This window comes from Heteronotia binoei, chromosome 8, assembly GCF_032191835.1.
Source record: "Heteronotia binoei isolate CCM8104 ecotype False Entrance Well chromosome 8, APGP_CSIRO_Hbin_v1, whole genome shotgun sequence".
In the NCBI taxonomy this organism is placed as follows: domain Eukaryota; kingdom Metazoa; phylum Chordata; class Lepidosauria; order Squamata; family Gekkonidae; genus Heteronotia; species Heteronotia binoei.
The window spans coordinates 41,015,333-41,039,054 of record NC_083230.1 but is presented as its reverse complement, the minus strand read 5'-3'; the positions used below and the strand labels follow the sequence as shown (position 1 = coordinate 41,039,054).

The window sequence follows — 23,722 nt, the reverse complement described above, 5'->3', positions numbered from 1 at the left end:
GAAAGACTGCCCTTTTCCTTAGAGGCAACATAGTTGCCAACTCAAGGTTAGGAAATTTCAGATGGCAGAGATCAGCTCCCTTGGAGGTGTGGGGCACCAGCGCCGTTCCATCAGGGCGACTGGCTGGACTGCGCTCGACTTGTTCCTATCGGTTCTGGCATTTTTTCAGCTGCTACTACACAGAACTTTGGCTGCCCACCTTGCGCCCAGCCTGCTCCTGTCTGGCTCCAGTGCTGCCCAGTCTGCCACCTCAAAGAACTTCAGCTACCAGGAGGCATGAGGAGGGTTCTTGCCCCACCCACCCCCCCGGGCCTGCTACCAACTTCCGGAAGAAGTAAAAGCCTTGTGGGACCTGGTCCAGTTCCACAAGGCTTGCAAGACAGCTTTATTTCAACTTGCTTTTAATTGATAGCTACATATGAGGATACTCAAGAAGACTGAAATTATTGGAATTTACCATTAGCACCAAATTGTCTTAATATGTTTTAACTGTTATACTGTTTAAGGTTTTAATTAGTTAATACTCAATATTTGTAAATGTTTTTATTGTTGTAAGGTGCCCTGAGCCTGCTTTGGCAGGGAGAACGGGATAAAAATCCAATATAATTAATTAATTAATTAATGCTTTCACTTGGATGGGTGGGAAGACAGCAAGGCTTTGGCGGGGGGGCTCGCCCAAATGCCTTTAGTGGTACCTTTCCAGGTACCTTTCCAGGACTACAGGCCTCTGAGGGAGAGGGCTTTCCTCTGGGGAAAAACAGGTTTCCTACCTGTAACTGATGATCTTCGAGTGGTCATCTGTGCAGTCACACTGATGGGAGTAGGCGCCAGCGCCGATCTCGATCGGTAAACTTCAAAAGCTGCGGATTTCCGCGCCGACGTCCCAGTGCGCATGCCCGGCCCCCCCCCCCCCGCGCATGCTCACTGGGACAGGAGCGGACATCCCGCCAGTTCCTTCTGACCGCCACGTTAGCCCCTCAGGAGGGACCGTCAGCAGCGGGGAAGGTCGGGCGGGTAGTGTGACTGCACAGATGACCACTCGAAGATCATCAGTTACAGGTAGGAAACCTGTTTATCTTCTTCGTGGTCTCTGTGCATCACACTGGTGGGAGACTAGCAAGCTCAAGCCTACCTGGAGGCGGGTGCGACGGTCCATCACGAGGAGACGGACTGCAACACAGCGTGGCCCACAGCGGAAGCTCGTCTCTGCCCCAGGTCCAGCGCGTAGTGTGTCACGAAGGTGTGAGCTGATGCCCATGTGGCAGCTTTACAGATGTCCTGCAGGGCCACTCCCTTCATGAACGCAGCCGATGCTGCCATAGCTCGCGTGGAATGAGCCCGTAGAGGGCCGGGCAGCGGCCTCTTGTGGAGCATGTAGCACAGGCGGATCGCCCCCGTAATCCATTTGGACAAGCGCTGCGAGGAGATCCGCAGGCCCGTGGAGGGTCCAGCGTACGATACAAACAGTCTGGGGTCTCTCCGCGACTGACTTGTGCGGTGAAGATAGAAAGATAGCGCCCGTTTAACATCCAGGGCGTGAAGGCGCCGTTCTGAGTCATTAGCCGGCAACGGGAAATAAACCGGCAGAAATATTTCCGAATTCAGGTGAAACGGGGATACCACCTTCGGTAGGAACTTAACGTCAGGGCGGAGCATCACCCCATCCGCTGAGAAATTAAGGTAGGGGGCATCGCAGCGCAGCGCCGCCAGCTCCCCCACCCTCCTCGCCGAGGTGATGGCCACCAAAAAGGCTGTTTTCCAGGCCAATAGGTGAGGAGAGCAGGAGGCCATAGGCTCAAAAGGTCTTCCCGTTAGTGCCCTCAGGACCAGGGGCAAGTCCCAGGCTGGGGCAGGGCTCCGAACTGCCGGGTACAGTCTCGTCATGCCCTTGAGGAACCGCTTTGTGTCCGGGTGCGTGAAAACCGACCGGCCCTCTATATTCTGATGTTGTGCCGAAATGGCCGCCAGGTAAACCCGCACGGACGATTGGGCGAGGCCCTTGTCCAGCAGCACAACCAGGAAGTCAAAAATCACGGGCAGTCCCGCTCTACTGGGAGGTACGGAGCGACTGGCCGCGAACTCCGCAAACTTCGCCCACTTAGCTGCGTATGACTTCCTCGTAGATGCCTTCCGCGCGTTCATTATGACAAACTGCGCCCTGTCCGAAATCACAGGCGCCATGCCGTCAGCCTGAGGTGCGGCACATCGTGATGGAGGATCCTGCCCTGGTAGGAGAGGAGAAGGTCCGGGGCCTGTGGGAATCGGTAATACCTCCCCTTGGCCAGTCGTAGGACCAAGGGGAACCAGTGTTGTCTCGGCCACCATGGCGTCACCAAGATCCCCTGTGGGCGCTCCCGTAGAAGTTTCTGCACGACCTTGGTTAGCAATGGGATGGGCGGAAACAGATACACTGTATGGTGGGTCCAGGGGATTAGGAGACCGTCCCCGAGGGCCAAGGGGTCCGCTCCCCCTCTGCAGCAAAACAGGTCGCACTTCGCATTGTGCCTCGTAGCAAACACGTCCAGCTCCGGTGTCCCCCAGCGGCGGAAGACCGGATCCAGGAACTCCGAGTTCAGTTCCCACTCGTGAGACAGGGCTCCTCCGCGACTGAGGAAATCTGCCTGCACATTGTTCACTCCCGGCAGGTGGGCTGCTTGTAGGGAGACCCCCAGCGATCTGCACAGCTCCCACAGCGAGATGGCCAATTTGCAGAGGTTGCGGGACACCGTCCCCCCTTGCCTGTTGATGTACGCCACCGCTGTGGTGTTGTCGGTCAACACCGCTACTGCTTTTCCCTTCAGAAGAGTCTGGAAGGAGAAGATGGCGTGGAAGATGGCCAGGAGCTCCAGCAGGTTGATGTGCTGTTGACTGTAGCGACTCGGCCACCTGTCCCCCACACATATTCCTCCCATGTGGGCACCCCAGCCCCATAGGGATGCGTCCGTTGTGATCGTTAGCACTGGTACTGGTTTGTGGAAGGGGGCTCCCTCCACTAGGTACTGTTTCTGACCCCACCAGCTTAGGGACTCCAGCACCTCCGGCGGTACCGTTAGGAGTCTGGAGTACGGCTCCAGGTTGCATTTGAAGCTCCTCAAGAACCAAAGCTGTAGAGTCCGCATTCTCAGCCTTGCGAAGGGGAGCACCGCCGTGGTGGCTGCCATAAGTCCTAACAGTCTCTGGACCTTCCGTGCTGAGACCACGGGATTCTGCCGGAAAGCCGCTACTGTTCGCACGATGGCATTCGCGCGGTCTGGAGGGAGGAATGCCTTGCACTCCCTTGAATCCAATATCGCCCCTATGAATTGCACGCGTTGCGCGGGCTGGAGATGGGACTTCTTCTGGTTTATTTGGAGTCCCAGTTCTTCCACCAGGGCAAGGGTGATTTCTATGTGCCGCAGCAAGGACTCCCTGGACTCCGCCACCAGGAGCCAATCGTCGATGTACGGGAAGAGTGTTACCCCTTGCTGTCTCAAGTGAGCGGCAATCACCACCATCGCCTTGGTGAACACCCGAGGGGCCGTGCATAGCCCAAAGGGAAGAGCCCTGTATTGGAAGTGCTCCTCTCCAATTGTGAAGCGGAGGAACTGTCTGTGGAAGGGATGAATCGATATATGAAAATATGCGTCCTTTAGATCGAGCGTGGCCATCCAGTCCCCTTGTCCCAGCAACGGGAGGATATACTGCAGGGTTGTCATCCTGAACTTGTCGCATCTTACGAATCGGTACAAGGCCCGTAGGTCCATAATTGGCCGAAGGCCCCCGTCCCGTTTCGGGACTGCAAAATATCGGGAGTAGAAGCCACGCCGGAGCTGGTGCGTAGGGACCCTCTCGATCGCGGCCTTGTCGAGGAGGGAGCATACTTCTTCCCGGAGGGTTTGCGAAGGAGGGGTGTAAACGAAAGTCGGGGTGGGTGGGGGGTTGGTAAACTCTATCCCATAGCCCTGTTGAATAATTGACAGCACCCAGCGGTCCGACGTGATGCGGGCCCAGGCAGGGAGGAAACGTGCCAACCGGATACTGTGCAAGTCCACAGGGCCATACAGTGGCGGGAGGCAGTCAAAGGCCCTGCTTTTGTTTGGAACCCTTCTGCCTGGGTACCTGGGTAGAGGGTGGCGAGTACTTAGGTTTCTGCTGGTACTGGGGCCGCGGAAAAGCTGGCTGCTTGGAGCGCCATTGCCGCTCTGGCGACTTTGAGTAGGGCTTCTTGTGCCACGTCTTTGGCCACTGTCTCTTGGCTGGAGTGCGGGGGCTTGTTACTCCCAGGTTCCGAGATGTCTTTATACTTTTGTCTAACTCTTGCAAGACCGAGTCCGTGTTTGAGCTAAACAATCCCGAGCCATCGAACGGTAGATCCTCCACATAGGCCTGCGTGTCGTGTTGCAGTGCCGTGGAACGGAGCCAGGAATGTCTGCGGAGGGCGATAGCAGTGGTCAATGTTTTGGCGCACGTGTCCCCCGAGTGTTTTGCTGAGTTCAGCTGTTGTTTTGCGAGGGCCATGCCCTCCTTTTGCAGCTTTCTCAGTGAGGTCTTCGCCTGCTCCGGGATGGAACCAAGAATGGTGGAGACCTGGTCCCATAGGGCATATTGATATCTGCCCATACAGGCTGCGTAGTTTGCAACTTTGACTCCCAGTGAGCCTGTGGTGTAAAGCCGTCTTCCTATTGCATCCAGTTTCCTACCCTCCTTATCGGGGGGCGTGGAATGGGTCTTCTTCGCCTTTGACGAAGAGGACACTACCACTGAGTTTGGTCTCGGGTGCACGTACAGGAACTCTGCTGATGACTCCTGGATCCTGTACATATGGTCCAGCCTGCGAGAGGACACAGGCGTGGACGCCGGCTTGTCCCATGAGGACTTGGCAGTCTGCAACATAACATTGGTCAGAGGCAGTGCCACAGCGGTGGAAGTGTCCTGTTGCACGATGTCGAAAACCGTATCGGTAACGACCGGTTGTGGCTGGACCGTCGGGAGCGAGAGGGTTTGAGCCATCCGCTTTACTAAGTCGCCGTAGGACTTGAGGTCCTCCGATGGCGAGATCGGCTGTTCGTCCGAGGTCTTTCCCGGTGGCGATGGCTCGTCCGGCGACGAAGGTCCTCCGTCAGGAGACGAACCCCCCGGCGACCTGGGAGACTCGTCCGGGGAGTCGGACAAGTCCGATGGCTGCACCGGCTTCAATGGGGATGCTGGGGCTGTCGGGGTCGACCTCGGCTTTAACGGTGGGGCGAAGTCGTGCTCCTTCGTGCGTGGTTCTAGGGGTTTCGACACCGACGCCGACGGGGCCGTCTTCACCGTGCGAAAGGACGTGCGGGACCGGTAAGATGTCTCAGAAGCTTGGTCCCATTCGGGTTGTCGCGGCGGCAGCCATGGGTAATGAGGTTGTACTGGGTAAGCCCCATACAAATACTGCCATTGCCTCTGGTCCCATGGGACGTGGGACGGGGCTCCACGAGGCGATCGGCCTTCGTCCTTGCCGAGAGGAGATCGTGACCTGCTGGCTGAACGGTCTCGGGGCCGATCACTCGGTCTGACCAGTGGGCTTCGCTGTCGAGGGGTGCTTCGGCCGAGAGGGCTGCGGTCGGTACCGACCCTCTGGCCCGATTCTATGTCCGAATCAGAGTCCGAAATGACCAGCTGCGTCGACCTCGAGTCTAAAGGAGTGTCGGAGTGGCGTATCGGGGACGCGAAGAGCTTTAGCGGAGGGACTATCGGAGCCGTAGGGTCCACGGGAGACACCGGCGCGGAGAGCGGCGCCGATTTGTGTCTCTGTTTCTTGTCCTTCTTCCCCTTTACAGCTGATGCCCCTTTCTCCTCCTTGCGCCGTTTAGCTGGCGTCGAGGATTCCGAGGTTACCGCATCGCCCGGCTTTTTCTTAGGGCGGTCGGTGTCGGGAGGGGTCTGGTCGGTGTCGACCGACTTCGGTGCCGACTGGTCGGAATGACCGGAGGGCTGTTCCGCCTGCTCAGCCTGCTGGCGACGAGGGGAAAGAGCCTGCTCCATCAGTGCCGCTGCAAGTCGGGCTGCCCTGTTCTTCCTCGTTTGGCGCGAAAACTTGGCGCAATGAGGACAGGAGTCAGGACGGTGCCTCTCGCCCAGGCACAGCAAACACAGTTCGTGCCCGTCCGGAGGGGCGATTTTACTCCCGCACGAGGAGCAGCGGCGAAAGAACCCCCACCGTCTTTCCATACGAGGGAAACGAACGGCGGGAAAACGAAAGTAGGGAGAGGGGGCCCCGAAGGGCGGGAAAAACTCCCCCGCTCTCCCGCAACTATTACTAACTATCTAAAACTACACTATAACTACAACTATAACTACAACTATCTAACTAAGAAGAATAGAAGAAAAAATTATTATCCAAGGGTAAGTTCACCGACCGTAGCAGAGAAGATCGACTGATCAGCGCGGCGGTCAGAAGAGAACTGGCGGGATGTCCGCTCCTGTCCCAGTGAGCATGCGCGGGGGGGGGGGGGGCTCGGGCATGCGCACTGGGACGTCGGCGCGGAAATCCGCAGCTTTTGAAGTTTACCGATCGAGATCGGCGCTGGCGCCTACTCCCATCAGTGTGATGCACAGAGACCACGAAGAAGATCCACTGTTGCCAACCTCCAGGAGAAGGCTGGAGATCACTCAAGATTACAACTGCTATCCAGTTCTTGCTGTGCAAGCTGACTGGGTGATTTCGGACCAGTCACACACTTCCAGCCTAACCTGCTTCACAGGGTTGTTGTTCAGATCACACAGGGGGAGAGGAGAATTATGTATACTTTGGTTCTCTTCCCTCCCCCCACTGTGAAGAAAGACTGTCATCTTCCTATGTAGAGACTGCAGGAAGGGGGAAGGCGATGGATACTTGAAGTCAGAGGGTCAGGAAGGAGATAGGGAAGGAGATAGGATTTCCAACTCCAGGTTAGGAAATTCCTGGAGATTTAAGGGATGGGGCCTGGAGAGGGTGGGGTTTGAGAAGGGATAGGACCTCAGGCAGGTACAATGCAATTTCCTCCTGGGCAGCCACTGGAGATGACTCACATTTACAATTGCTCTCTAAATGGCAGAGATCAACTCCCCTTGAGGTTGGGGGAAGTCAATGCCTTCACTTGGGTGGGTGGGAAGACAGCAAGGGTGGTGGGCATTCACCTAGAGCCTCCTTCTAGAGCCCGTTGTATTTTTCTTCACAATGGGCCTTACTCCTAGTTATTATATAAAATTATAAACTTTGTTTTTTACTTTTGTTATTGAAGCCAGAAGTCCAGGGGCAAATATTTTCCATTACAACCCCAAACAGTGCATTCCCTCTTTATTCTTTTATGATTCCTTGCAGTCCATTTTGTTCCATCTACATGAGTAAGCAGGTGCTTTGGGGCTTCATCAGGAATATATTATAACTTGGGGGAGGGGGAGGATTTAAGAAATTCACTGCCAAGTGGAATTGACAGCTTTGTTGGCCAACAATGAAACATAAACACACATTCCAGACAAACAATGAAATATTGCATTATATTGGGAGCTAGTTCATGCATTGGCCCAGCAACAGAACACTGTACATTAAGCAGGACATGACCCATGGTCCCCATTCCCTGCATGAGTACTCTGTACCATCAGGTGCATAATGTCTATCTGATATATCTACCAGCCTTTGAAACAGAAAGGCCATACATGCCCAATCATATACCACACTCCCACATGCAGTAGCAAAATAAAAGGAATGTAAGCCTAACACTTGTTCTACTGGGCCAGTATATTAACCACTGCTGTAGCAGTCAGAATTTATGATCACACACCATGCAATATTCCCAATAAATGAATACCTGCTGTTGAAGGAGACGGAGATACATCAGAAGCAGGATCAACCCGGAGGACAGGAGCTGAAGAAGCTTGCTGCTGATAGTACATCTGAATAGGGAGTGGTATAGCCCTCCTTTTTACTCCTACCACATGAATATGTGCCTGCCCATTGTTATTTGGATCCTCTACTCTCTTCACTGAATGATTTGGAAAGACAGTTCTGTTAAAGACAAGCAAAAATATATCATTGGCAGCAATTCCAGATTTCTAAAAAAAAAAAGAAAAAGGTAAAGGTAGTCCCCTGTGCAAGCACCAGTTGTTTCTGACTCTGGGGTGACGTTGCTTTCACAACATTTCCATGGCAGACTTTTTACGGGTTGGTTTGCCACTGCCTTCCCCAGTCATCTATACTTCCCCCCCACCAGCAAGCTGGGTACTCATTTTACCGACCTCGGAAGGATGGAAGGCTGAGTTAACTTGGAATTGGCTACTTGAACCCAGCTTCTGCCAGGATCGAACTCAGGTCGTGAGCAGGGAGCTCAGACTGCAGTACTACAGCTTTACCACCCTGCGCCACAGGGCTCTTTAGATTTCTAGCACCAGCTTATTCTCACCATCAGGGGTCGTTTTGTAGAAAAATAGGTGGTGGAGCTCATTAGCAAAACTCATTAGCATATGCCGCCCCTCCCCCAACCAAAAGCCCAATGCAAGAAAGAAGAGCCCCAGGCGAGCGAGCGAGGTCTGCTTGGGCTGGCTAGAGATCCAGACAGCCCAAGCAGGTCTTGCTCACCTGGGGCTCTTCTTGGTGCTCCCCCCGCCCCCCCGTCAAAAGGCCAGCAAGCCACCTGCTGCCCAAAATCACATAAGAAGTGGAGAAAGAGTGATGTGGGCTTCTCCAGGGGTTAATGAGGGCTGCTGGGGGTGTGGCAAAGCCCCTGGTGGCTGGCTGGTTGCTCTCCTAATCCAGGGATTGTTATGCAGCTGCACCTACTACTCAATGGACAAGGTAGGTCGAGAGGAGGAGAGGGAACCCTCAGAAAGGTTCAGGAGCTGTGCTCCTGTGAGCTCCTGCTGAATCTGAGGCCTGCTCACCATCATTATGTGTAATTTTCAACATGATCCCATTTATAGATACTTAAATCCAGTGACTGAACCTATGGACAGTAGCCTGGAGAGAAGGCGGCTGAGAGGTGATATAATCACCATCTTTAAGTACTTGAAGGGCTGTCATATAGAGGATGGTGCGGAATTGTTTTCTGTGGCCCCAGGAGGTAGGACCAGAAACAATGGGTTGAAATGAAATCAAGAGTTTCCGGCTCAACGTTAGGAAGAACTTCCTGACCACTAGAGCGGTTCCTCAGTGGAACAGGCTTCCTCGGGAGGTGGTGGGCTCTCCTTCCTTGGAGGTTTTTAAACAGAGGCTAGATGGCCATCTGACAGCAATGAAGATCCTGTGAATTTAGGGGGAGGTATTTTTGAGTTTTCTGCATTGTGCAGGGGGTTGGACTGGATGACCCTGCAGGTTCCTTTCAACTCTATGATTCTATGACCGATAAGACGGATCCTTCTACATTATCTTTCCGTTATGGCCTTCCAGTCCGCTCTTGCTCTCTTCCCTCCTTCTAGAAATAGAGAAGAAGATATAGGGATTGACAGGAAATGAAGGAGATACACAAGGGGAAATGATGCTACCCTATCAAGTCTTTGTGGGTTCCCCACTTGTATCTAATTTTGAACATGGCCAAAAATGCAGCTTAATAATAAAGCTATATACAGAAGTAAGGCATATTTCTGCAGAACTGAGAATAACCCTGGGTTTGCAGAAAAATACTAGTAATATTCAAAAGAGAGAGAGATCTTGCACATAAAGCACTTTATACCAATGTAACTCATTTTAGATTTCTCAGCAGGGTAAAGATGTTTGTATTGTAGGACTGCCTTAAATTTGGAGGTTCAAAGGAATCACTTGAACACTGTTAGCTAAAAAGTGAAAGTTCTAATTATTAGAAGATAGAAAAGAAAAAAAACACAAAACATAAACGCATGCTGAATATTTATATAGCCTTTGAAAAAAGAAATAAATGAGAAAATGACATATTTATTGAAAGTTTTAAATCTGTCATACACACAGCATACTTTCGCCTTAAGTCTGAAGCTGGCAATCAGTATAAACTACAGAACCATACACAATCTCATTATGTGGCTTGCTGCAGGACTAAGTTTTATCATACCTAAGACATTTATAAAACCCAGTTGATGTTAAGATTCCACCTCGTGCTAATTTACTGCAAGTAGAGAGGTATTCAGAGTACATTTCAGCTCGGGAGACTGAACAATCTGGATTCACCTCAAAATGGGCATTCAACCTAATGAGAAAAACAGGGAACACTAAATAAACAAGATTTTAATGTTAATTACTTGTAACTATTTTTAGTTCTAGAACTTTAATTACATGAACCATTTAAACTGTAATGAAATCCCTGAACACCACAATGGATTTTGGATGCATTCTAGGGTGCAGTCTCAGTTCACAAGCCAAGCCTTCTTGGTCATGCCATTGTACACTGTACAAAAGGTCCTGCCTGTAGCTCCAATACTACTTAGAAGGTTTCTGAGCCAAATGGTTAGAATAGTCAGCCACCCATATGTATGGCCGTGCATACACACCACTTGGGTAAGAATATACAGATTCTTATTAATTCAGAGTAATTATGTATATTATATCCTAAATTAACCATGAATATAACTCAGGATAGTACAGGATGATTTCATTCACAGCAGGTTGAGATTAAAGTGTTCCACATAAAGGATGACCTGACAAAAATACTGAGTTACTCTATGACTCATCAATATAAATATTTGCAAACCATCCTTTCATAGGAAACTTACAGATGACTACAGAATAATGTACAAATCTGGTTAACATAACACAACACCTGTTGTTCAAGAAAGTGTTCAGACACAGAATACAAGTCATTTGACTAGAAAGGAACAACATTTCCCTCTTAGGGCATGGTTAAAATCAAAACCCATGTTGTTAAGATAGGATTTAATCATTTTTGTTCTTACCATAATTAAAATGCAAAGGCATGTCACCAAGCTGCTCTTGAAAAGAGACTCAGGTATTATGAATTAAAATATTAGAACAGAGGACTTAAAAATATTTTTCTCTGTCAGGATTCTATTGTCGCACTATACTTTTATATTAAAATCAAGCAAAATGATAAAAGCTGATATGAATAATTCTCAACTATACAGTGAATGCTCAAATTAACTGTTTAATATTTCTTCAAAACAAAGTTTTAGCATTTTTGCTTTTATAAGGAACAAAACAAACCAGATGATTATGTGGGAGATATGAAGAGGCGGGCACCCCACCCTCCTTCACCAATTCAATGTTTTAATAGAATTACATGCTTACCATTGGCATGCAAATTTTTCACTGTCTATTTCTACTATCCCTGGTGGTGGAGCAACATGTTGTGCTGCTCTTGATGCTATGGAAAAGAAATATAAGTCAGGGATGAAGGATTTTAGCAATATATGTTTTCAGGTTTTTTTCTTATATCACAGTGGTCTACAAATACCTGTAGTCTCATTCTTTTTTTAAAGATTGACGAAGTTAGTGAATTCTGAACTCCACTTATCAGCAGAAGTACCTGGAGCCACTTGGCAACAAGCTTGGAAAATAAGTTTGCTTTGGTTGTTTAGTTAACCTAAAATATGGAATGCCATGGATAGTAAGAATCCTTCATTCCATTTCAAACTTAAGAACAAGGTTTGTTCTTATGTAGAGGAATCAGTACAGGGCTCAATCAAGCTCCCTTCTCTTGCGTACAAACAATGTGGTGCCTAAACCATGAGTGCAACAGGAGGGCTGTGCACAACACATTATCCTCACCAAGCCTTCCCCTTTCACCCATGTACTAGTCTCAGAATTCCTATTCCCGTACCAAGAAGAGAGGAATTGGCACATTTTCTTGCCCCCTTCAGGATTCATGTACTGATCTAAGGGAACGTGACATCATTGTACTCAGTTGCAGTCAGCTACAATGCCTTTCATAGCACACAGGTCATGAGAAGAACAGATAAGTTATTTATGCTTACAATGCTTTAAAAATCAGAGTACACATGCTCCAGGGTTAGTTTGCTTTCTGTCTTGTGTGTAGTAAGAACCAATACTGAATAAGTTCATGCAAAGTGAACTAGCTAAATATTAAGATTTCACATTTAAGTTTCCTACTGCTATTATGAAACTATGAACACAAAGATCTCAGAAAAACATCAAAAGTAAGAAAGGGACTAAATAACCAATAGCAGGTGATACTTCTTCATGCTTATTCAATGGTTAGGAGTTACCACAAAGATACAAAAAAAAGTTTGCATATTTTACTTAAAAGGCAAATAAAAGAACTTAGTTTTGAGGTCACTTTCTGTTTTGAGTATTGGAGACAGAGGACTTGAAAAACTAGTTTTGGGAATTTACTTTCCCCACCTCTGCTTGTGGTTCTTAAGGCAGCACTTATATGGAAAGAAATGCTTCACAGAGCATATCCAAATATTTGGTTACCACTACTACTGAAGTAAGGATAAAATTCAATGTATTTGTTTGTGCCATCTGGTGCTAAAGATAACATGTTGTATTAAAATCTATTTCTTTGACCAATACTAACCTGGGGGAGCAGGTGCATGTGCCTGTGCAGGGACTTGCTCCACTGCTTGCGGTCTAATTTCAGATAGTACTTGGTGGCTGGTACTTTGATGTTCAACAAGTTTGACTGCACTGAGTGCATCAGGTCCAAACATCTGGATGTCCATTGAGATCAGACACACTAATGTATCTGAAATGTTAATAGTCAGTGATAACTATACAACAAGGATGTAAACATTCACTAAAGTTTTATATGTAATATTACTAAAAGTAATTTTCCTATTACTTATTTCTGACATAAAACAAACTCATAAATCTGATCAACAAAGGATCCTGAAACCAGCACTGCTGTACTTTATCTGTTCTTCAAAAGAAATGAAGTGATGTGAAACTACAGCAAGAACTACTTATTTATGTGCCAAATGGTTCAGCCCATTGATCTCCATGAAATTCTGCTTCCGGGGGACATGGGGCCCTTAGGAATGTCATGAGGAAGGTCTGCAGCAGAAAGGAGGGAAATCAGCAGAAATTGTAAGTATGTCTCATTCTGGATCCAACCTACTGTGCCTCACTCTCCTTTTGTAACAACTTAAATATCAAGATAAGAAGAATGTAAAAGTACAGGTTCCTTATGCAGGTTACTATGACTTTTTACTTATATTACATTTTGTACTTAAAATTCTTTACAGTATTAGATACATTCATGCTCAAGAGAAAAAGATGTGAAATTGATCATTAAGGGCTGGAACCAGACAACTTCAGGGAGAGTTCTACTCATGTAAAGGATATTGTTTATTTAATTTTTGTTTATTGAAACATTTATACCCTGTTTTTCCCTCATGTTTCAAGGAGGTTTACAGCAGTAGTTAAAATATTTTTAGTTAAAATCAGAATAAAGTAACAAACCCCAAATCTCTCCCTCTCCCCCTTTAAGACATACCTGCCATTCAAACCCCTAAAGCAGGGGTGGGGAAACCTCCATCCTGAGGGCCGTATATGGCCCTCGGAGATTGCTAGGCCGAACCGAGCCATGTGGCAGCCTCCCTGGGGTCTGGCTGGCTAGTGAGGATTGTGGGGCCCAGCCGCGCTATGCAGCAGCCTCTCCAGGGCCGGGCAGGGATCACAGGACCCAGATGTACTGTGCAGCAGCCTCCCTGGGGCCTGACTGGTTGATTAGAATTGCTGCAGGGCCTGGAAAAGTTGCTGTCACAGTTCAGTTTGCACTTGATTATCCCAGATGGTGTGGCCTAATATGCTAATGAGTGTGACTTAATATGCTAATATTAGGGAATGTGGTCTAATATGCTACTGAGTTCCTGCTGGGCTTTTTCTACAAAAAAGTCCTGGACCTATGCATTTGCCTAGGGCGGTGGGCCGTGTGTGTGTGTGTACATGCCAGATTAGGCTCTCCCCACATGACTTCAAATAGAAAAACTATTATTTGCATTAATTTTGCTGGCCTGAATCATTCTCCCTCGGCGGAGCACTGTTTTTTAAGTTGGTAATTTTTATGGCCCGCAAATTATGTTATAAATATCCATATGACCCTTGGCAGAAAAAAGGTTCCCCACCCCTGCCCTAAATAGTCTGGCAAACAAGCAATTCTTGCAGCACCTCATGAACATTTCCAAGATGGGGGCTCCCTTCCCATCTTCAGGAAGCCCATTCCACAGAGCAGGAGCCATGAAAGAAAAGGTATGGGCCTTGGTCAATACCTAAGTGATGGGATAGCTCAAAGATGGCTGTAGGTCATAATTGGTGCACAGGGACATATGGAAGGAGACAGTCCTTCAAATATGTGTGTCCCAAGCAATGAAGGGCTTTAAAAGTCATAATCAGCCCTTGAATTAAAACCAGAAACAGACTAGCAGCCAACATAGCTGTTTCAAAACAGGCAACATTTGTTCCCAGTAGCTAGCCTCTGACAAAGGTCAGGGTGCTGCATTCTGGACCATTTGTATTTTCTGGGTTGTCTTCAAGGGCATCCCGAGACACGAGCACACTGCAGTAATCCAATCCTTGGATTTACAGAAGCATGGATAAGCATGGCGAGATCGACTGAGTCTAGATAACAAGAGAGCTGGTGAACTAGATGCAGCCGATAAAAGGTACTCTTAGCCATCATGACAACCTGCTTTTCAAAGACCACGGCAAGGTTCATGAACAGCAAGCTATTAACCGGCTCTGAAATTTACTCTCATGTGCCCCCTAAAAAGCTAGGTCTGAGAGTCAGAGGATCTTTTAGAATACTGGACCACACACCAGTCGCATGCTGTAAAAATGTGTCCAAGTGAATACAGCATAAATTCCCCTTCCCATTGTGACCCAATACTACATTACATTTGGTTCCTAAGGGTCTCTTGTCTCTGAAGCATGGCTTCTAGGGAAACAGCCTTCTGCAGGGAGCGAAAAGATCAACCGATCAGCGCGGCGGTCAGAAGAGAACTGGCGGGATGTCCGCTCCCGTCCCGGCGAGCATGCGCAGAGGGGGGGAGTTGCGCATGCGCGCTGGGGCGGAGAGGCGGAAATCCGCAGCTTTTGAAGTTTACCGATCAGGGTCGGCGCCGGCGCCTCTCCCATTGGTGTGATGCACAGAGACCACGAAGAAGATCCTATTTTACATACAGGAAGCTGCAGCTGAGAGACAATGGCTTGGCCATGGTCACGAGTATAAGAAGTCAAAAGCATGAGAGGGATTTTGTCCTCCTAAATAAAAGTCCAACTCTCTACCAGCAAGCGGCAATTTTCTCTGTTGCATATTACTGCTGCAGCATAGCCCATGACACTGTTATCATATTTAAATTTCTCACTCACCTATGCTTTTGTCAACTTTAGAAATTTTTGTACAGGCCACTTCCCCCATTTCAGTGAGCATGTAGAGCACCTCGAGAGCAGATATTACAAGCAGTACATCAGGCAAAGTGAGATGACAAATTATTTCCTTGTAGGAGTCCTGATCTACATATTCACAAATTAAGACACCATTGTCCTCAGCTTTACAAAGATTTCCCAAGATTTCCATGCCTGAAACACAAGCAGAGTATTTAAGAGACAAAAAGAAAATACTATCTAGCCATTCAAACTAAAATAAATAACTAGTTGAGAGCTTACCTCTCATTTTTAAGAACCTATCTCTTGACATTAGGCATTTTGTAACGGTATGAAACATTAGATGAGTTGTTTTGAAATCAACAGGATCCAACAGAAGCTGAAAATGAAAAAAAATCAAATATTTATTTGACCAGTATTTATAATGTAATTATATCATAAAATTATAATTACTGGGTTATTTATTTATCTTACATCCCACCCTGCCCCATGAGTGGGCTCAGGGAGGCTCACAACATAATAAGATAATAACAAAACCAGTAAAATTCAACAATTAAACAGTTAAACAATTTAAGATAAGATGGCACTAAAATACTAATAACCCAAATCTCCTTCAGTATTCACAGGCAATGGTAATTCATAGTATCCACAGCCTGAACTGAAATAGTTTTTAATCAGATGTTGATGGTTCAGCAGTGCTCCATAAGTAATAAGCAGTATCTGGGCACTGGACAGGTTAAAAACCCGATTCCATATTCAAATATTACACATTATTTGGAATATGAGTTCACTAATGTGAACACTGAATTCCTACTCTTTTAACTGACATTATAACTACTGTTGAATTCAGTGTTGCACATGAACTTTCAAAGGAAAAGTATCTCTCAGTCTGGTCCAATATATATTTATTCAACAGTAAATCACACTTGAGTTGACTGGAACTCACTTCCAAGAAAGAAATGTACAGGACTGAAATCTGTATTTACATTAAGCATTTTATCTCTCTGAATCTGGATGATGCAAGCTGTAGCTATTAGTGGAAGAGCCACCTATAATTTTTGAAAACCCTAAGAGAAACAAGCATTAAATGGACAGTTCTAGAATTTGAAGAAATTACTTTTCTCCTCTGAACAGGATATGAATGAAGTGCACTTTTCACACGCTCCACAAAGGCAGTATGGGACAGCCACAACATTTTCCATTGCATTAAGAGTTAAGTGCATAATGGGAGCAAGCTTGAAGAATAGTAGCTAATCCTGAACAGTGTCTGGCTCAAACTATTTTCGCAAAAGGCATTATACGCTTCGGGGGCCTGTTAGGAATCACAGGAGGGAAAACCAATCCGAAAATCCTCACCCATCCTTATAATATCTCCAGCAAGGTTTTTTATAAATTTTCAGGGGGCTTAGCAGGCTAATTTACCCTTCACTTTTCTTTTCCATCACTCAACACTCCCCTGAAACATTATTCAGTATTTACCAGACTTAACCCACCCCGCACCTTTTAATTTACAGAATCATTATTATGCATGCCTGGGGTATCCCCAAGAACTCATTTTGCTGCTCCTGAGATTCTCATGGAGGTCAGCTACTTCACTATTTGCTACAGTAATATTTTTAAAAGGATGCAGCCTTAGTGTAGTTAGAGCATGATCAGACATTTAATTTATACCTTGGGAATTATCTCAGACATGCATCTTTCCCCCTTGTTTTCCTTACTGATCAAATATAGTATTTTTGGTGTGGTTAGACGAAACTTACAATCCAATCCTAAACAGAATGACACCCTTCTAAATCAAATGGAGACAATGGGCTTAGAAGGGTGTCGAACTCATGAGGGCCAGATCTGACATAAATGAGACCTTGTTGGGCCAGGTCATGAGTGTCATAAAATGTAATGCCAGGTTATGGAGATATAAGCTATATAAAGGACACAGACAAACACAATTAAATATTTTTTTAAAAAAAATTAAAATATGCTTAAAAGGTTAGCACTCTTTCAATATTAAACAAAATATTGAAAGAGTGCTAACCTTTTAAGCATATTTTAATTTTAATTTAACAGTTTCTGATAACTGACACTTGCTCTGAATTATTGCATCAAAATCTGGATACAACGTCTGTGCTGTAGCAGTCTTGAGTATGTTGTTCAGGTGTGTGTCTGTAAGTTGCAAACCTATTTTTGATTTATTGACATTCATTACAGAAATCTCATGGTCAATGCTTTGAGCCTAAGACTAAGGAAAAACATGAAATAGCTGGGCATTATGAGCTTTTGTTCATGAATTACTTCATGTGCTGGTCAGCCTATGGAGAAAACAGAGACTTTGCTCTGTAGCTCTTGTGTGATTGAGCAAGTCTAGCAAAGCAAGCTGTGATGCAGAAGGAAGCAAGAGAGAGAGAGAGAGAAGGAAACAGATGATAGTGAGTTGCTTGCAGGCCTAATAGGAGCCATCTGGGGGCCTGATCTGGCCCATGGGCCACACATTTGACACCCCTGGTGTAAGCCTTAGAATTGCACTGTTAATTCCTTAATCCTATTGCCTGTCAGCAATATATAAATTGTATTTTGCTTACTTTAATCTTTAATTCATCCTTACAACCAACAGGGGCATCCAATGCCATCCTCAAGAAAGCACACAAGAACAGATAATGAAGGGCACTGAGATATAACGGACAGTGTTCAGAGAACAAAAACACCCAGAAAAACATATTAAGATGAGACAGCAATGAAGAAGATCTCCTCTATGTTCCCAACAGCTTTCTGTGCCCCGCCCCCCGCAAACCACTGCTGAAGGACTGTCCTGAGTCCGGTTACCAAGCCTTACCTAGTTGCCAGCAAGGGATTGTCTGTGTGCACAGCACAATTACATTGCATGTAAGTGATGTTATTGTGCTGGGCATGTCGGGGGGGGGGGGGAGAACACTCTAGCATTTGTTGGAAAACTCTATGGTTATCATAGAGTTTATTCCAAATGTTAGAACATTCCCCTATGACATGCCTAGTGCAATAATATCACTTCTGGGTGATTTATTTATTTTATTTTAGTATACCGGTATTTCTATTCCGCCCATTCCCCATAGGGCTCAAGGTGAAGCACAACATATAATAAAACAATAAAATACAATACAAAATTTTTATGAACAGACAACTCAACAGCACTCAAAAAATTTCCATATCATAATAATATTGCCCAGCCTGGCTGTCTCACATCATGACAAGATGCTATTCCATAAAGATGGCAGATATTATTCTATTTTTATAGCACAGATGACAATGCCAACAGGGGATGCCAATCAGATCAAGAAATAGACACCTGCAGCCTCAACAAAAAGCCCAGTGGAGCAACTCCTACAGAAGGCTAAGAAGCCAGGTAGGGTCCGGATCTCTGAAGGGAGCTGATTCCACCAGGTTGAGGCCAGGACTAAAACAGCCCTGGCTCTAGTTGAGGCAAGGTTGGTGTCTCTTGGGCTGGAGATGGCCAACAGATGTTGGGAGGCCAAACGTAACGACCTCCCGGCCATATATGGGAGGAGACGGTCCCACAGGTATGTTGGTCCCAGGCTGCGTAAGACTTTAAATGTTAAAACTAAAACCTTGAAGCGGACCCAGTATTCAATAGGCAGCCAGTGCAGACTCTGGAGCGCCAGCCGAATATCCACCCATAAAGGTGATGCAGTCAGCAGGCAAGCCGCCACATTCTGCATTAGCTGCAGTTTCCAGATCAGTCTCAAGGGCAAGCCAGTGTAGAGTGAGTTACAGTAGTCTAGTCTCTAAGTGACCATTGCATGGATCACTGTAGCCAGGTCGTGAGGGGATAGATATGGTGCTAGCTGTCTGATCTCCTGAAGATAACAAAAGGCAGACCTGGCAACCATCGTGATCTGGGCCTCCATGGAAAAGGAGGCATCCAAGATCACTCCCAAACTCTTCACCTGTTGGGCCAGCACCAATGTGGCACCGTCCAAGGCTGGGATCTGGATGCACAAACCCACCCACCCCCTGGCCCAGGTACAGGACCTCTGTCTTAGCTGGATTCACTTTCAGCCAACTCTGTTGTAACCACCCAGCCACGGCTCCCAATGCCTCGGACAGCTGGTCACTCATCAACAGAGCTGGGTATCATCAGCATACTGGTGGCGGCTTCCAATGCCTCAGACAGCTGGCCACTCATCAACAGATAAAGCAGGGTATCATCAGCATACTGGTGGCAACCTAGCCCAAAACCTCGGGCAATCTGGGCAAGGGGGTGCACATAGATGTTAAATAATATTGGCAAGTGAATGACTCCCTGTGACACTCCACCTTGATCCAGATACCATCTTAGGTCATCTGTGAGGGCGACCAGGACAGTCTCCGTCCCATGGCCCAGGTGAAAGCCAGATTGGAATGAGTCCAAGGCAGATGTCTCAACCAGGAAAACCTGTAATTGCTCTGCCACCGCTTTCTCAACCACCTTACCCAGAAACGGTAAATTCAAAACTGGGCAGTAGTTGGCCAAGACCCCAGGGTCTAATGATGGCTTTTTTCAAAAGCAGACAGACCACTGCCTCCTTCAATTTCTCTGGGAAAATCCCTGTTGAAAGGGACAAGTTGACAAAGTACCTGATACTCAAAGTCCCTGATACCAACCCGGCAGGCTTTAACCAGCCAAGATGGACAGGGATCCAGGGGCAAGTGGTAGGCTTCACTGCAACCAAGATCCTGTCCACATCCTCCGGCAAGAGCCTGCTGAAGCGGTCCAATATAGGACCAGAAGATGGCCAAGAAGCTTCCAGTTCACATACTGTATCAATTGTGGCAGGTAGGTCCTGGCGGACAGTCAAGACTTTATCTGCAAAATATGTTGCAAAGGCCTCGGAACCGATATCCAATTCCCTACTTTTTTGATTGCCTGATGGCAAAACTATTACCAAATTACTTTAAATAATTAAGCTGGGCGCGGCTTCACAGACTCTATGGAAGCTGCACAGAACTCTTTCTTAGCAGACTTCATAGCCCCGTCATAGACTTTCATAAACGCTCTGTAAGAGGTTCTTGACTCTTCATCACAAGCATGTTGCCACACTCGCTCTAACCGTCTAAGTTGCTGTTTCATCCTCAGCACTGTATATCAGGGGGCTGCTTTGGTACAATAACGAAGAGGGCGCCGGAGAGCAATGTCATCGATGGGAGTGGAGAGTTGGGAGTACCAGTCCTTCACTAATGCTCCACTAGGGGGTACTGGATCCTGCAGAGCCTCCTGAAGCCGCTCTGGGTCCATTTGGCTCCGAAGGCAAGCATAAATCCACTCGCCACCTATCAGGAGGGAAGTTTCAGGTCTAACCGGGCTTTCAGGGCAACATGATCTGACCATGGAACTGGCTCCGCAGTCACGATCAGTTGAAATACCTGCCCCAAAGATCAAATCCAGCGTGTGTCCGACCTGATGTGTGGAAGCGAATACAAATTGGCTGAGTCCTAGTGCCTCCATGGACGTCACCAGGTTCTGAGTCTGCTGAGATGCTGCATTATCAACATGAACATTGAAATCCACCAGAACTAATAGCTTGGGGAAGTCCAATGCCCAGGTGGACACAGCATCAAGCAGGGTGGGCAGGCTTTCTGGTGGTGCAGTAGGCAGTCAGTACACCACCCAGATTGCCAAACTCTCCTAAGCTTCCCACACTAGGCTGACATACTCAGTGCTGGTGATATTTGAGGCAGGAAGCGCCCTGAAAGAAAAAGAATCCCAGATAAACACTGCAACTTCCCCCCCGCCCATTTCTCCAAGACTGGTGGAGGATGGAGAACCCAGATGGGGTAAGCTGGTTCAAGGAAACAGTGTCGTCTTCCTGCACCCAGGTCTCCATCATACATGCCAGGTTCATCTGCTTCTCCATGAGAAAATCTCGCAGAGTAGCGATCTTACTATTGATGGACCTGGCATTAATCAACACCAGTGTTGGAGCTGGGATCTTCCTGGAGAGCCAGTTTGGTGTAGTGGTTAAGTGTGCGGACTCTTATCTGGGAGAACCGGGTTTGATTCCCCACTCCTCCGCTTGCACCTGCTAGCATGGCCTTGGGTCAGCCATAGCTCTGGAAAAAGTTGTCCTTGAAAGGGCAGCTGCTGTGAGAGCCCTCTCCAGCCCCGCCCACCTCACAGGGTGTCTGTTGTGGGGGAGGAAGGTAAAGGAGATTGTGAGCCGCTCTGAGACTCTTCGGAGTGGAGGGCGGGTTATAAATCCAACATCTTCATCTTCTTCTAGCCCCACAACCAACATGCCTCGGGATGGGGCGTAGGTGGGAAAGGGTCCTAGCATTTCCACGTCTCTGGCCCTTTCCTTGTCTTTGCACTCTATGCCTACAACCATACCTTCCTTGCCCCTCAATGACATATCCCTGACCCTAACATGACCTCCCCAGCATGGTGCTATCAGGCCAGGCAATGACCCTGCTAGCATTTGTTGATGGGCCAAAAATGTGGGCCTCCTCTATCCTGATCCACTACCCTCCTGTACCCACTCCCCACCAAACCCTGTCAAATCACAGTCTTTCCTCACTCTCCCAACATATTCAATGCACTAGCTAGCAAAAACCATTTTATGATCTATACCTAGAAATCCTAATTTGATCCCATTAATATGTTCAACAATTAATTAATTAATCAATCAATTTCTACAGCCAAAATTCCCTGGTTATAATCTATCTTATTAATTAACTAACCACAAAATTTCAATTTAGTCAATTAATAACGATGAATTCTAAAACAATCAATAAATAATCACAATCCATAGAACTAACAATAACTTACATTAATGATCACAATACAAAATGCATTTCATTAGTATAGATCAAATTGTGCCAGTGCTCTTTGGCGGTGGGGCTCCCCTGTCAGCCAGTTTTGTGGCAGCGGGTTGGAAGCCCCAAAATCAGGGGACCCCCCACCCCTGGCAGAAGGCTGGGAACCCTAATCTTAAGCAGTTTGCCAGGAAGCATGAATAAGCAGGAAATGGGCAAAATCCCTACCTTTGCGCAAGAACAGCAACGTCAGTGCTCAGCAATGGCTCTTTTTTTTTTGAGTGTGTGTGTGTGTGGAGGGGGGGATACAGGCTGCTGGGGAAAATCTACTTCCACCAGTTCCTTCCCTTGTGGAAGTTTGAATCAACCCACTGTCACTGAACACTTTGAAGAGATATTTTAAAACCCAAGATACCAATCCTGGGAAAACCCCCCATAAATTTCCTCTTTTCCTTTTCCCATGGTAATCCTGGATTTTAAAACTCAAATTCATGCCAGTTTAGAGATTTAAGAAGGGTAGCATCTTTCACATTTGTTTCTTACCTCTGCTGCAATGTTTCCTAATGTGTCAAGTCCCAACTGTCTTAAAGAAATAAAATGACTGTGAGCAGAGAGTAACAAGAAACGAAGACAAGTGCGATTAGCTGCCAACAGTTTAACATTCCCCTCCTCAAAGGAAAGATTTCGTAAAATCACTGCGATCTGGAGAACCCGCTGTCCTTCAATATCGTTAATGCCCAACTTGCGTGGTGGATGAAATAAAGACTCCCATATCCAGTCTTCTGATTGAGTGTCTGTAAAAGACAAAGCATTCCATTTCATTCATTTCTGCTTTAGATATACCAAATACAGGCAAATGCTTATTCAGGATAACTCACCTTGAGATTTGTTTCTGTCGGAAATAAGGTCACGTACTTCATTATCTTCAACAATATCCTTCCAAAACTAAGCAAAATTAGAAACAATCATATTGATTTTTTAAAAAGTTTCCTCTACAAGGTGCTTGTCACAATTGAAAAATCCAATAACAGGACTGTCATTTACAATATCTTATTTATACAGCAAGAGACATAACATTAAATATAGAGGGCATTTTGGTGAGGAGCTAAAGGCTTCTCATCCTTAACAGCAGCAAGGCTACAGAGATTTTCAGCAGTTGTGCAGTAACAGAATTGCGCATTTCCCAAACTCCTCTCTTCTGTGCCCTTTACACATAAAAACACATCTGCTTTTGAGGCAAGATGTTGGCACTCAACATCTTTCTTTAAAATTTTCTGCCCAACATAACAATGGTATTTATTTAATTACAACCATATATAAAATCAATAAATGTTTTAAGAAATGTTGTTCCCTCTAACAGCAACATTCGTAACATTTTAAAACATACTCATTTTTCTTCCATCTTCAAATGGAATCTGCCTTCATTGGCTCTGATCCACAAACTCCTTGTGCTATATGCAGGGGTGGCCTGACCCCCCATGGCACCCTAGGCAGACTCACTGCCTGGTGCCCCACCCATCGCAGTGTTCACTCCCTCCCCCCGAAGCTCACTGCTGCTAGCCCCCTCCGGCCGGCCGGCCACCGCCGTGCTCACTCCATTCCTCTCCCTTGAGACTCACTGTGAGTAAAAGTAAGCCCTGCCGGCTACTCGTAGCCCACACGCTGCATGTTTTGTTAAGCGAA

At 46.8% G+C, this 23,722-nt stretch overlaps 1 protein-coding gene across 2 annotated transcripts in view; it reads right to left on the bottom strand.

Moving 5' to 3' along the window:
- ARID2 (AT-rich interaction domain 2) overlaps positions 1–23,722 on the bottom strand; it is a 176,285-nt gene that overhangs the window by 37,133 nt on the left and 115,430 nt on the right. For both annotated transcript variants that reach the window (XM_060244949.1, XM_060244950.1), the window contains 8 exons: positions 22,918–22,984; positions 22,583–22,833; positions 15,542–15,638; positions 15,245–15,454; positions 12,453–12,620; positions 11,201–11,276; positions 10,011–10,145; positions 7,803–7,999 (listed from right to left, as the gene is read on the bottom strand). In XM_060244949.1, coding sequence (XP_060100932.1) covers positions 7,803–7,999; positions 10,011–10,145; positions 11,201–11,276; positions 12,453–12,620; positions 15,245–15,454; positions 15,542–15,638; positions 22,583–22,833; positions 22,918–22,984 — 1,201 coding nt within the window. The remainder of the gene's footprint in view (positions 1–7,802; positions 8,000–10,010; positions 10,146–11,200; positions 11,277–12,452; positions 12,621–15,244; positions 15,455–15,541; positions 15,639–22,582; positions 22,834–22,917; positions 22,985–23,722) is intronic.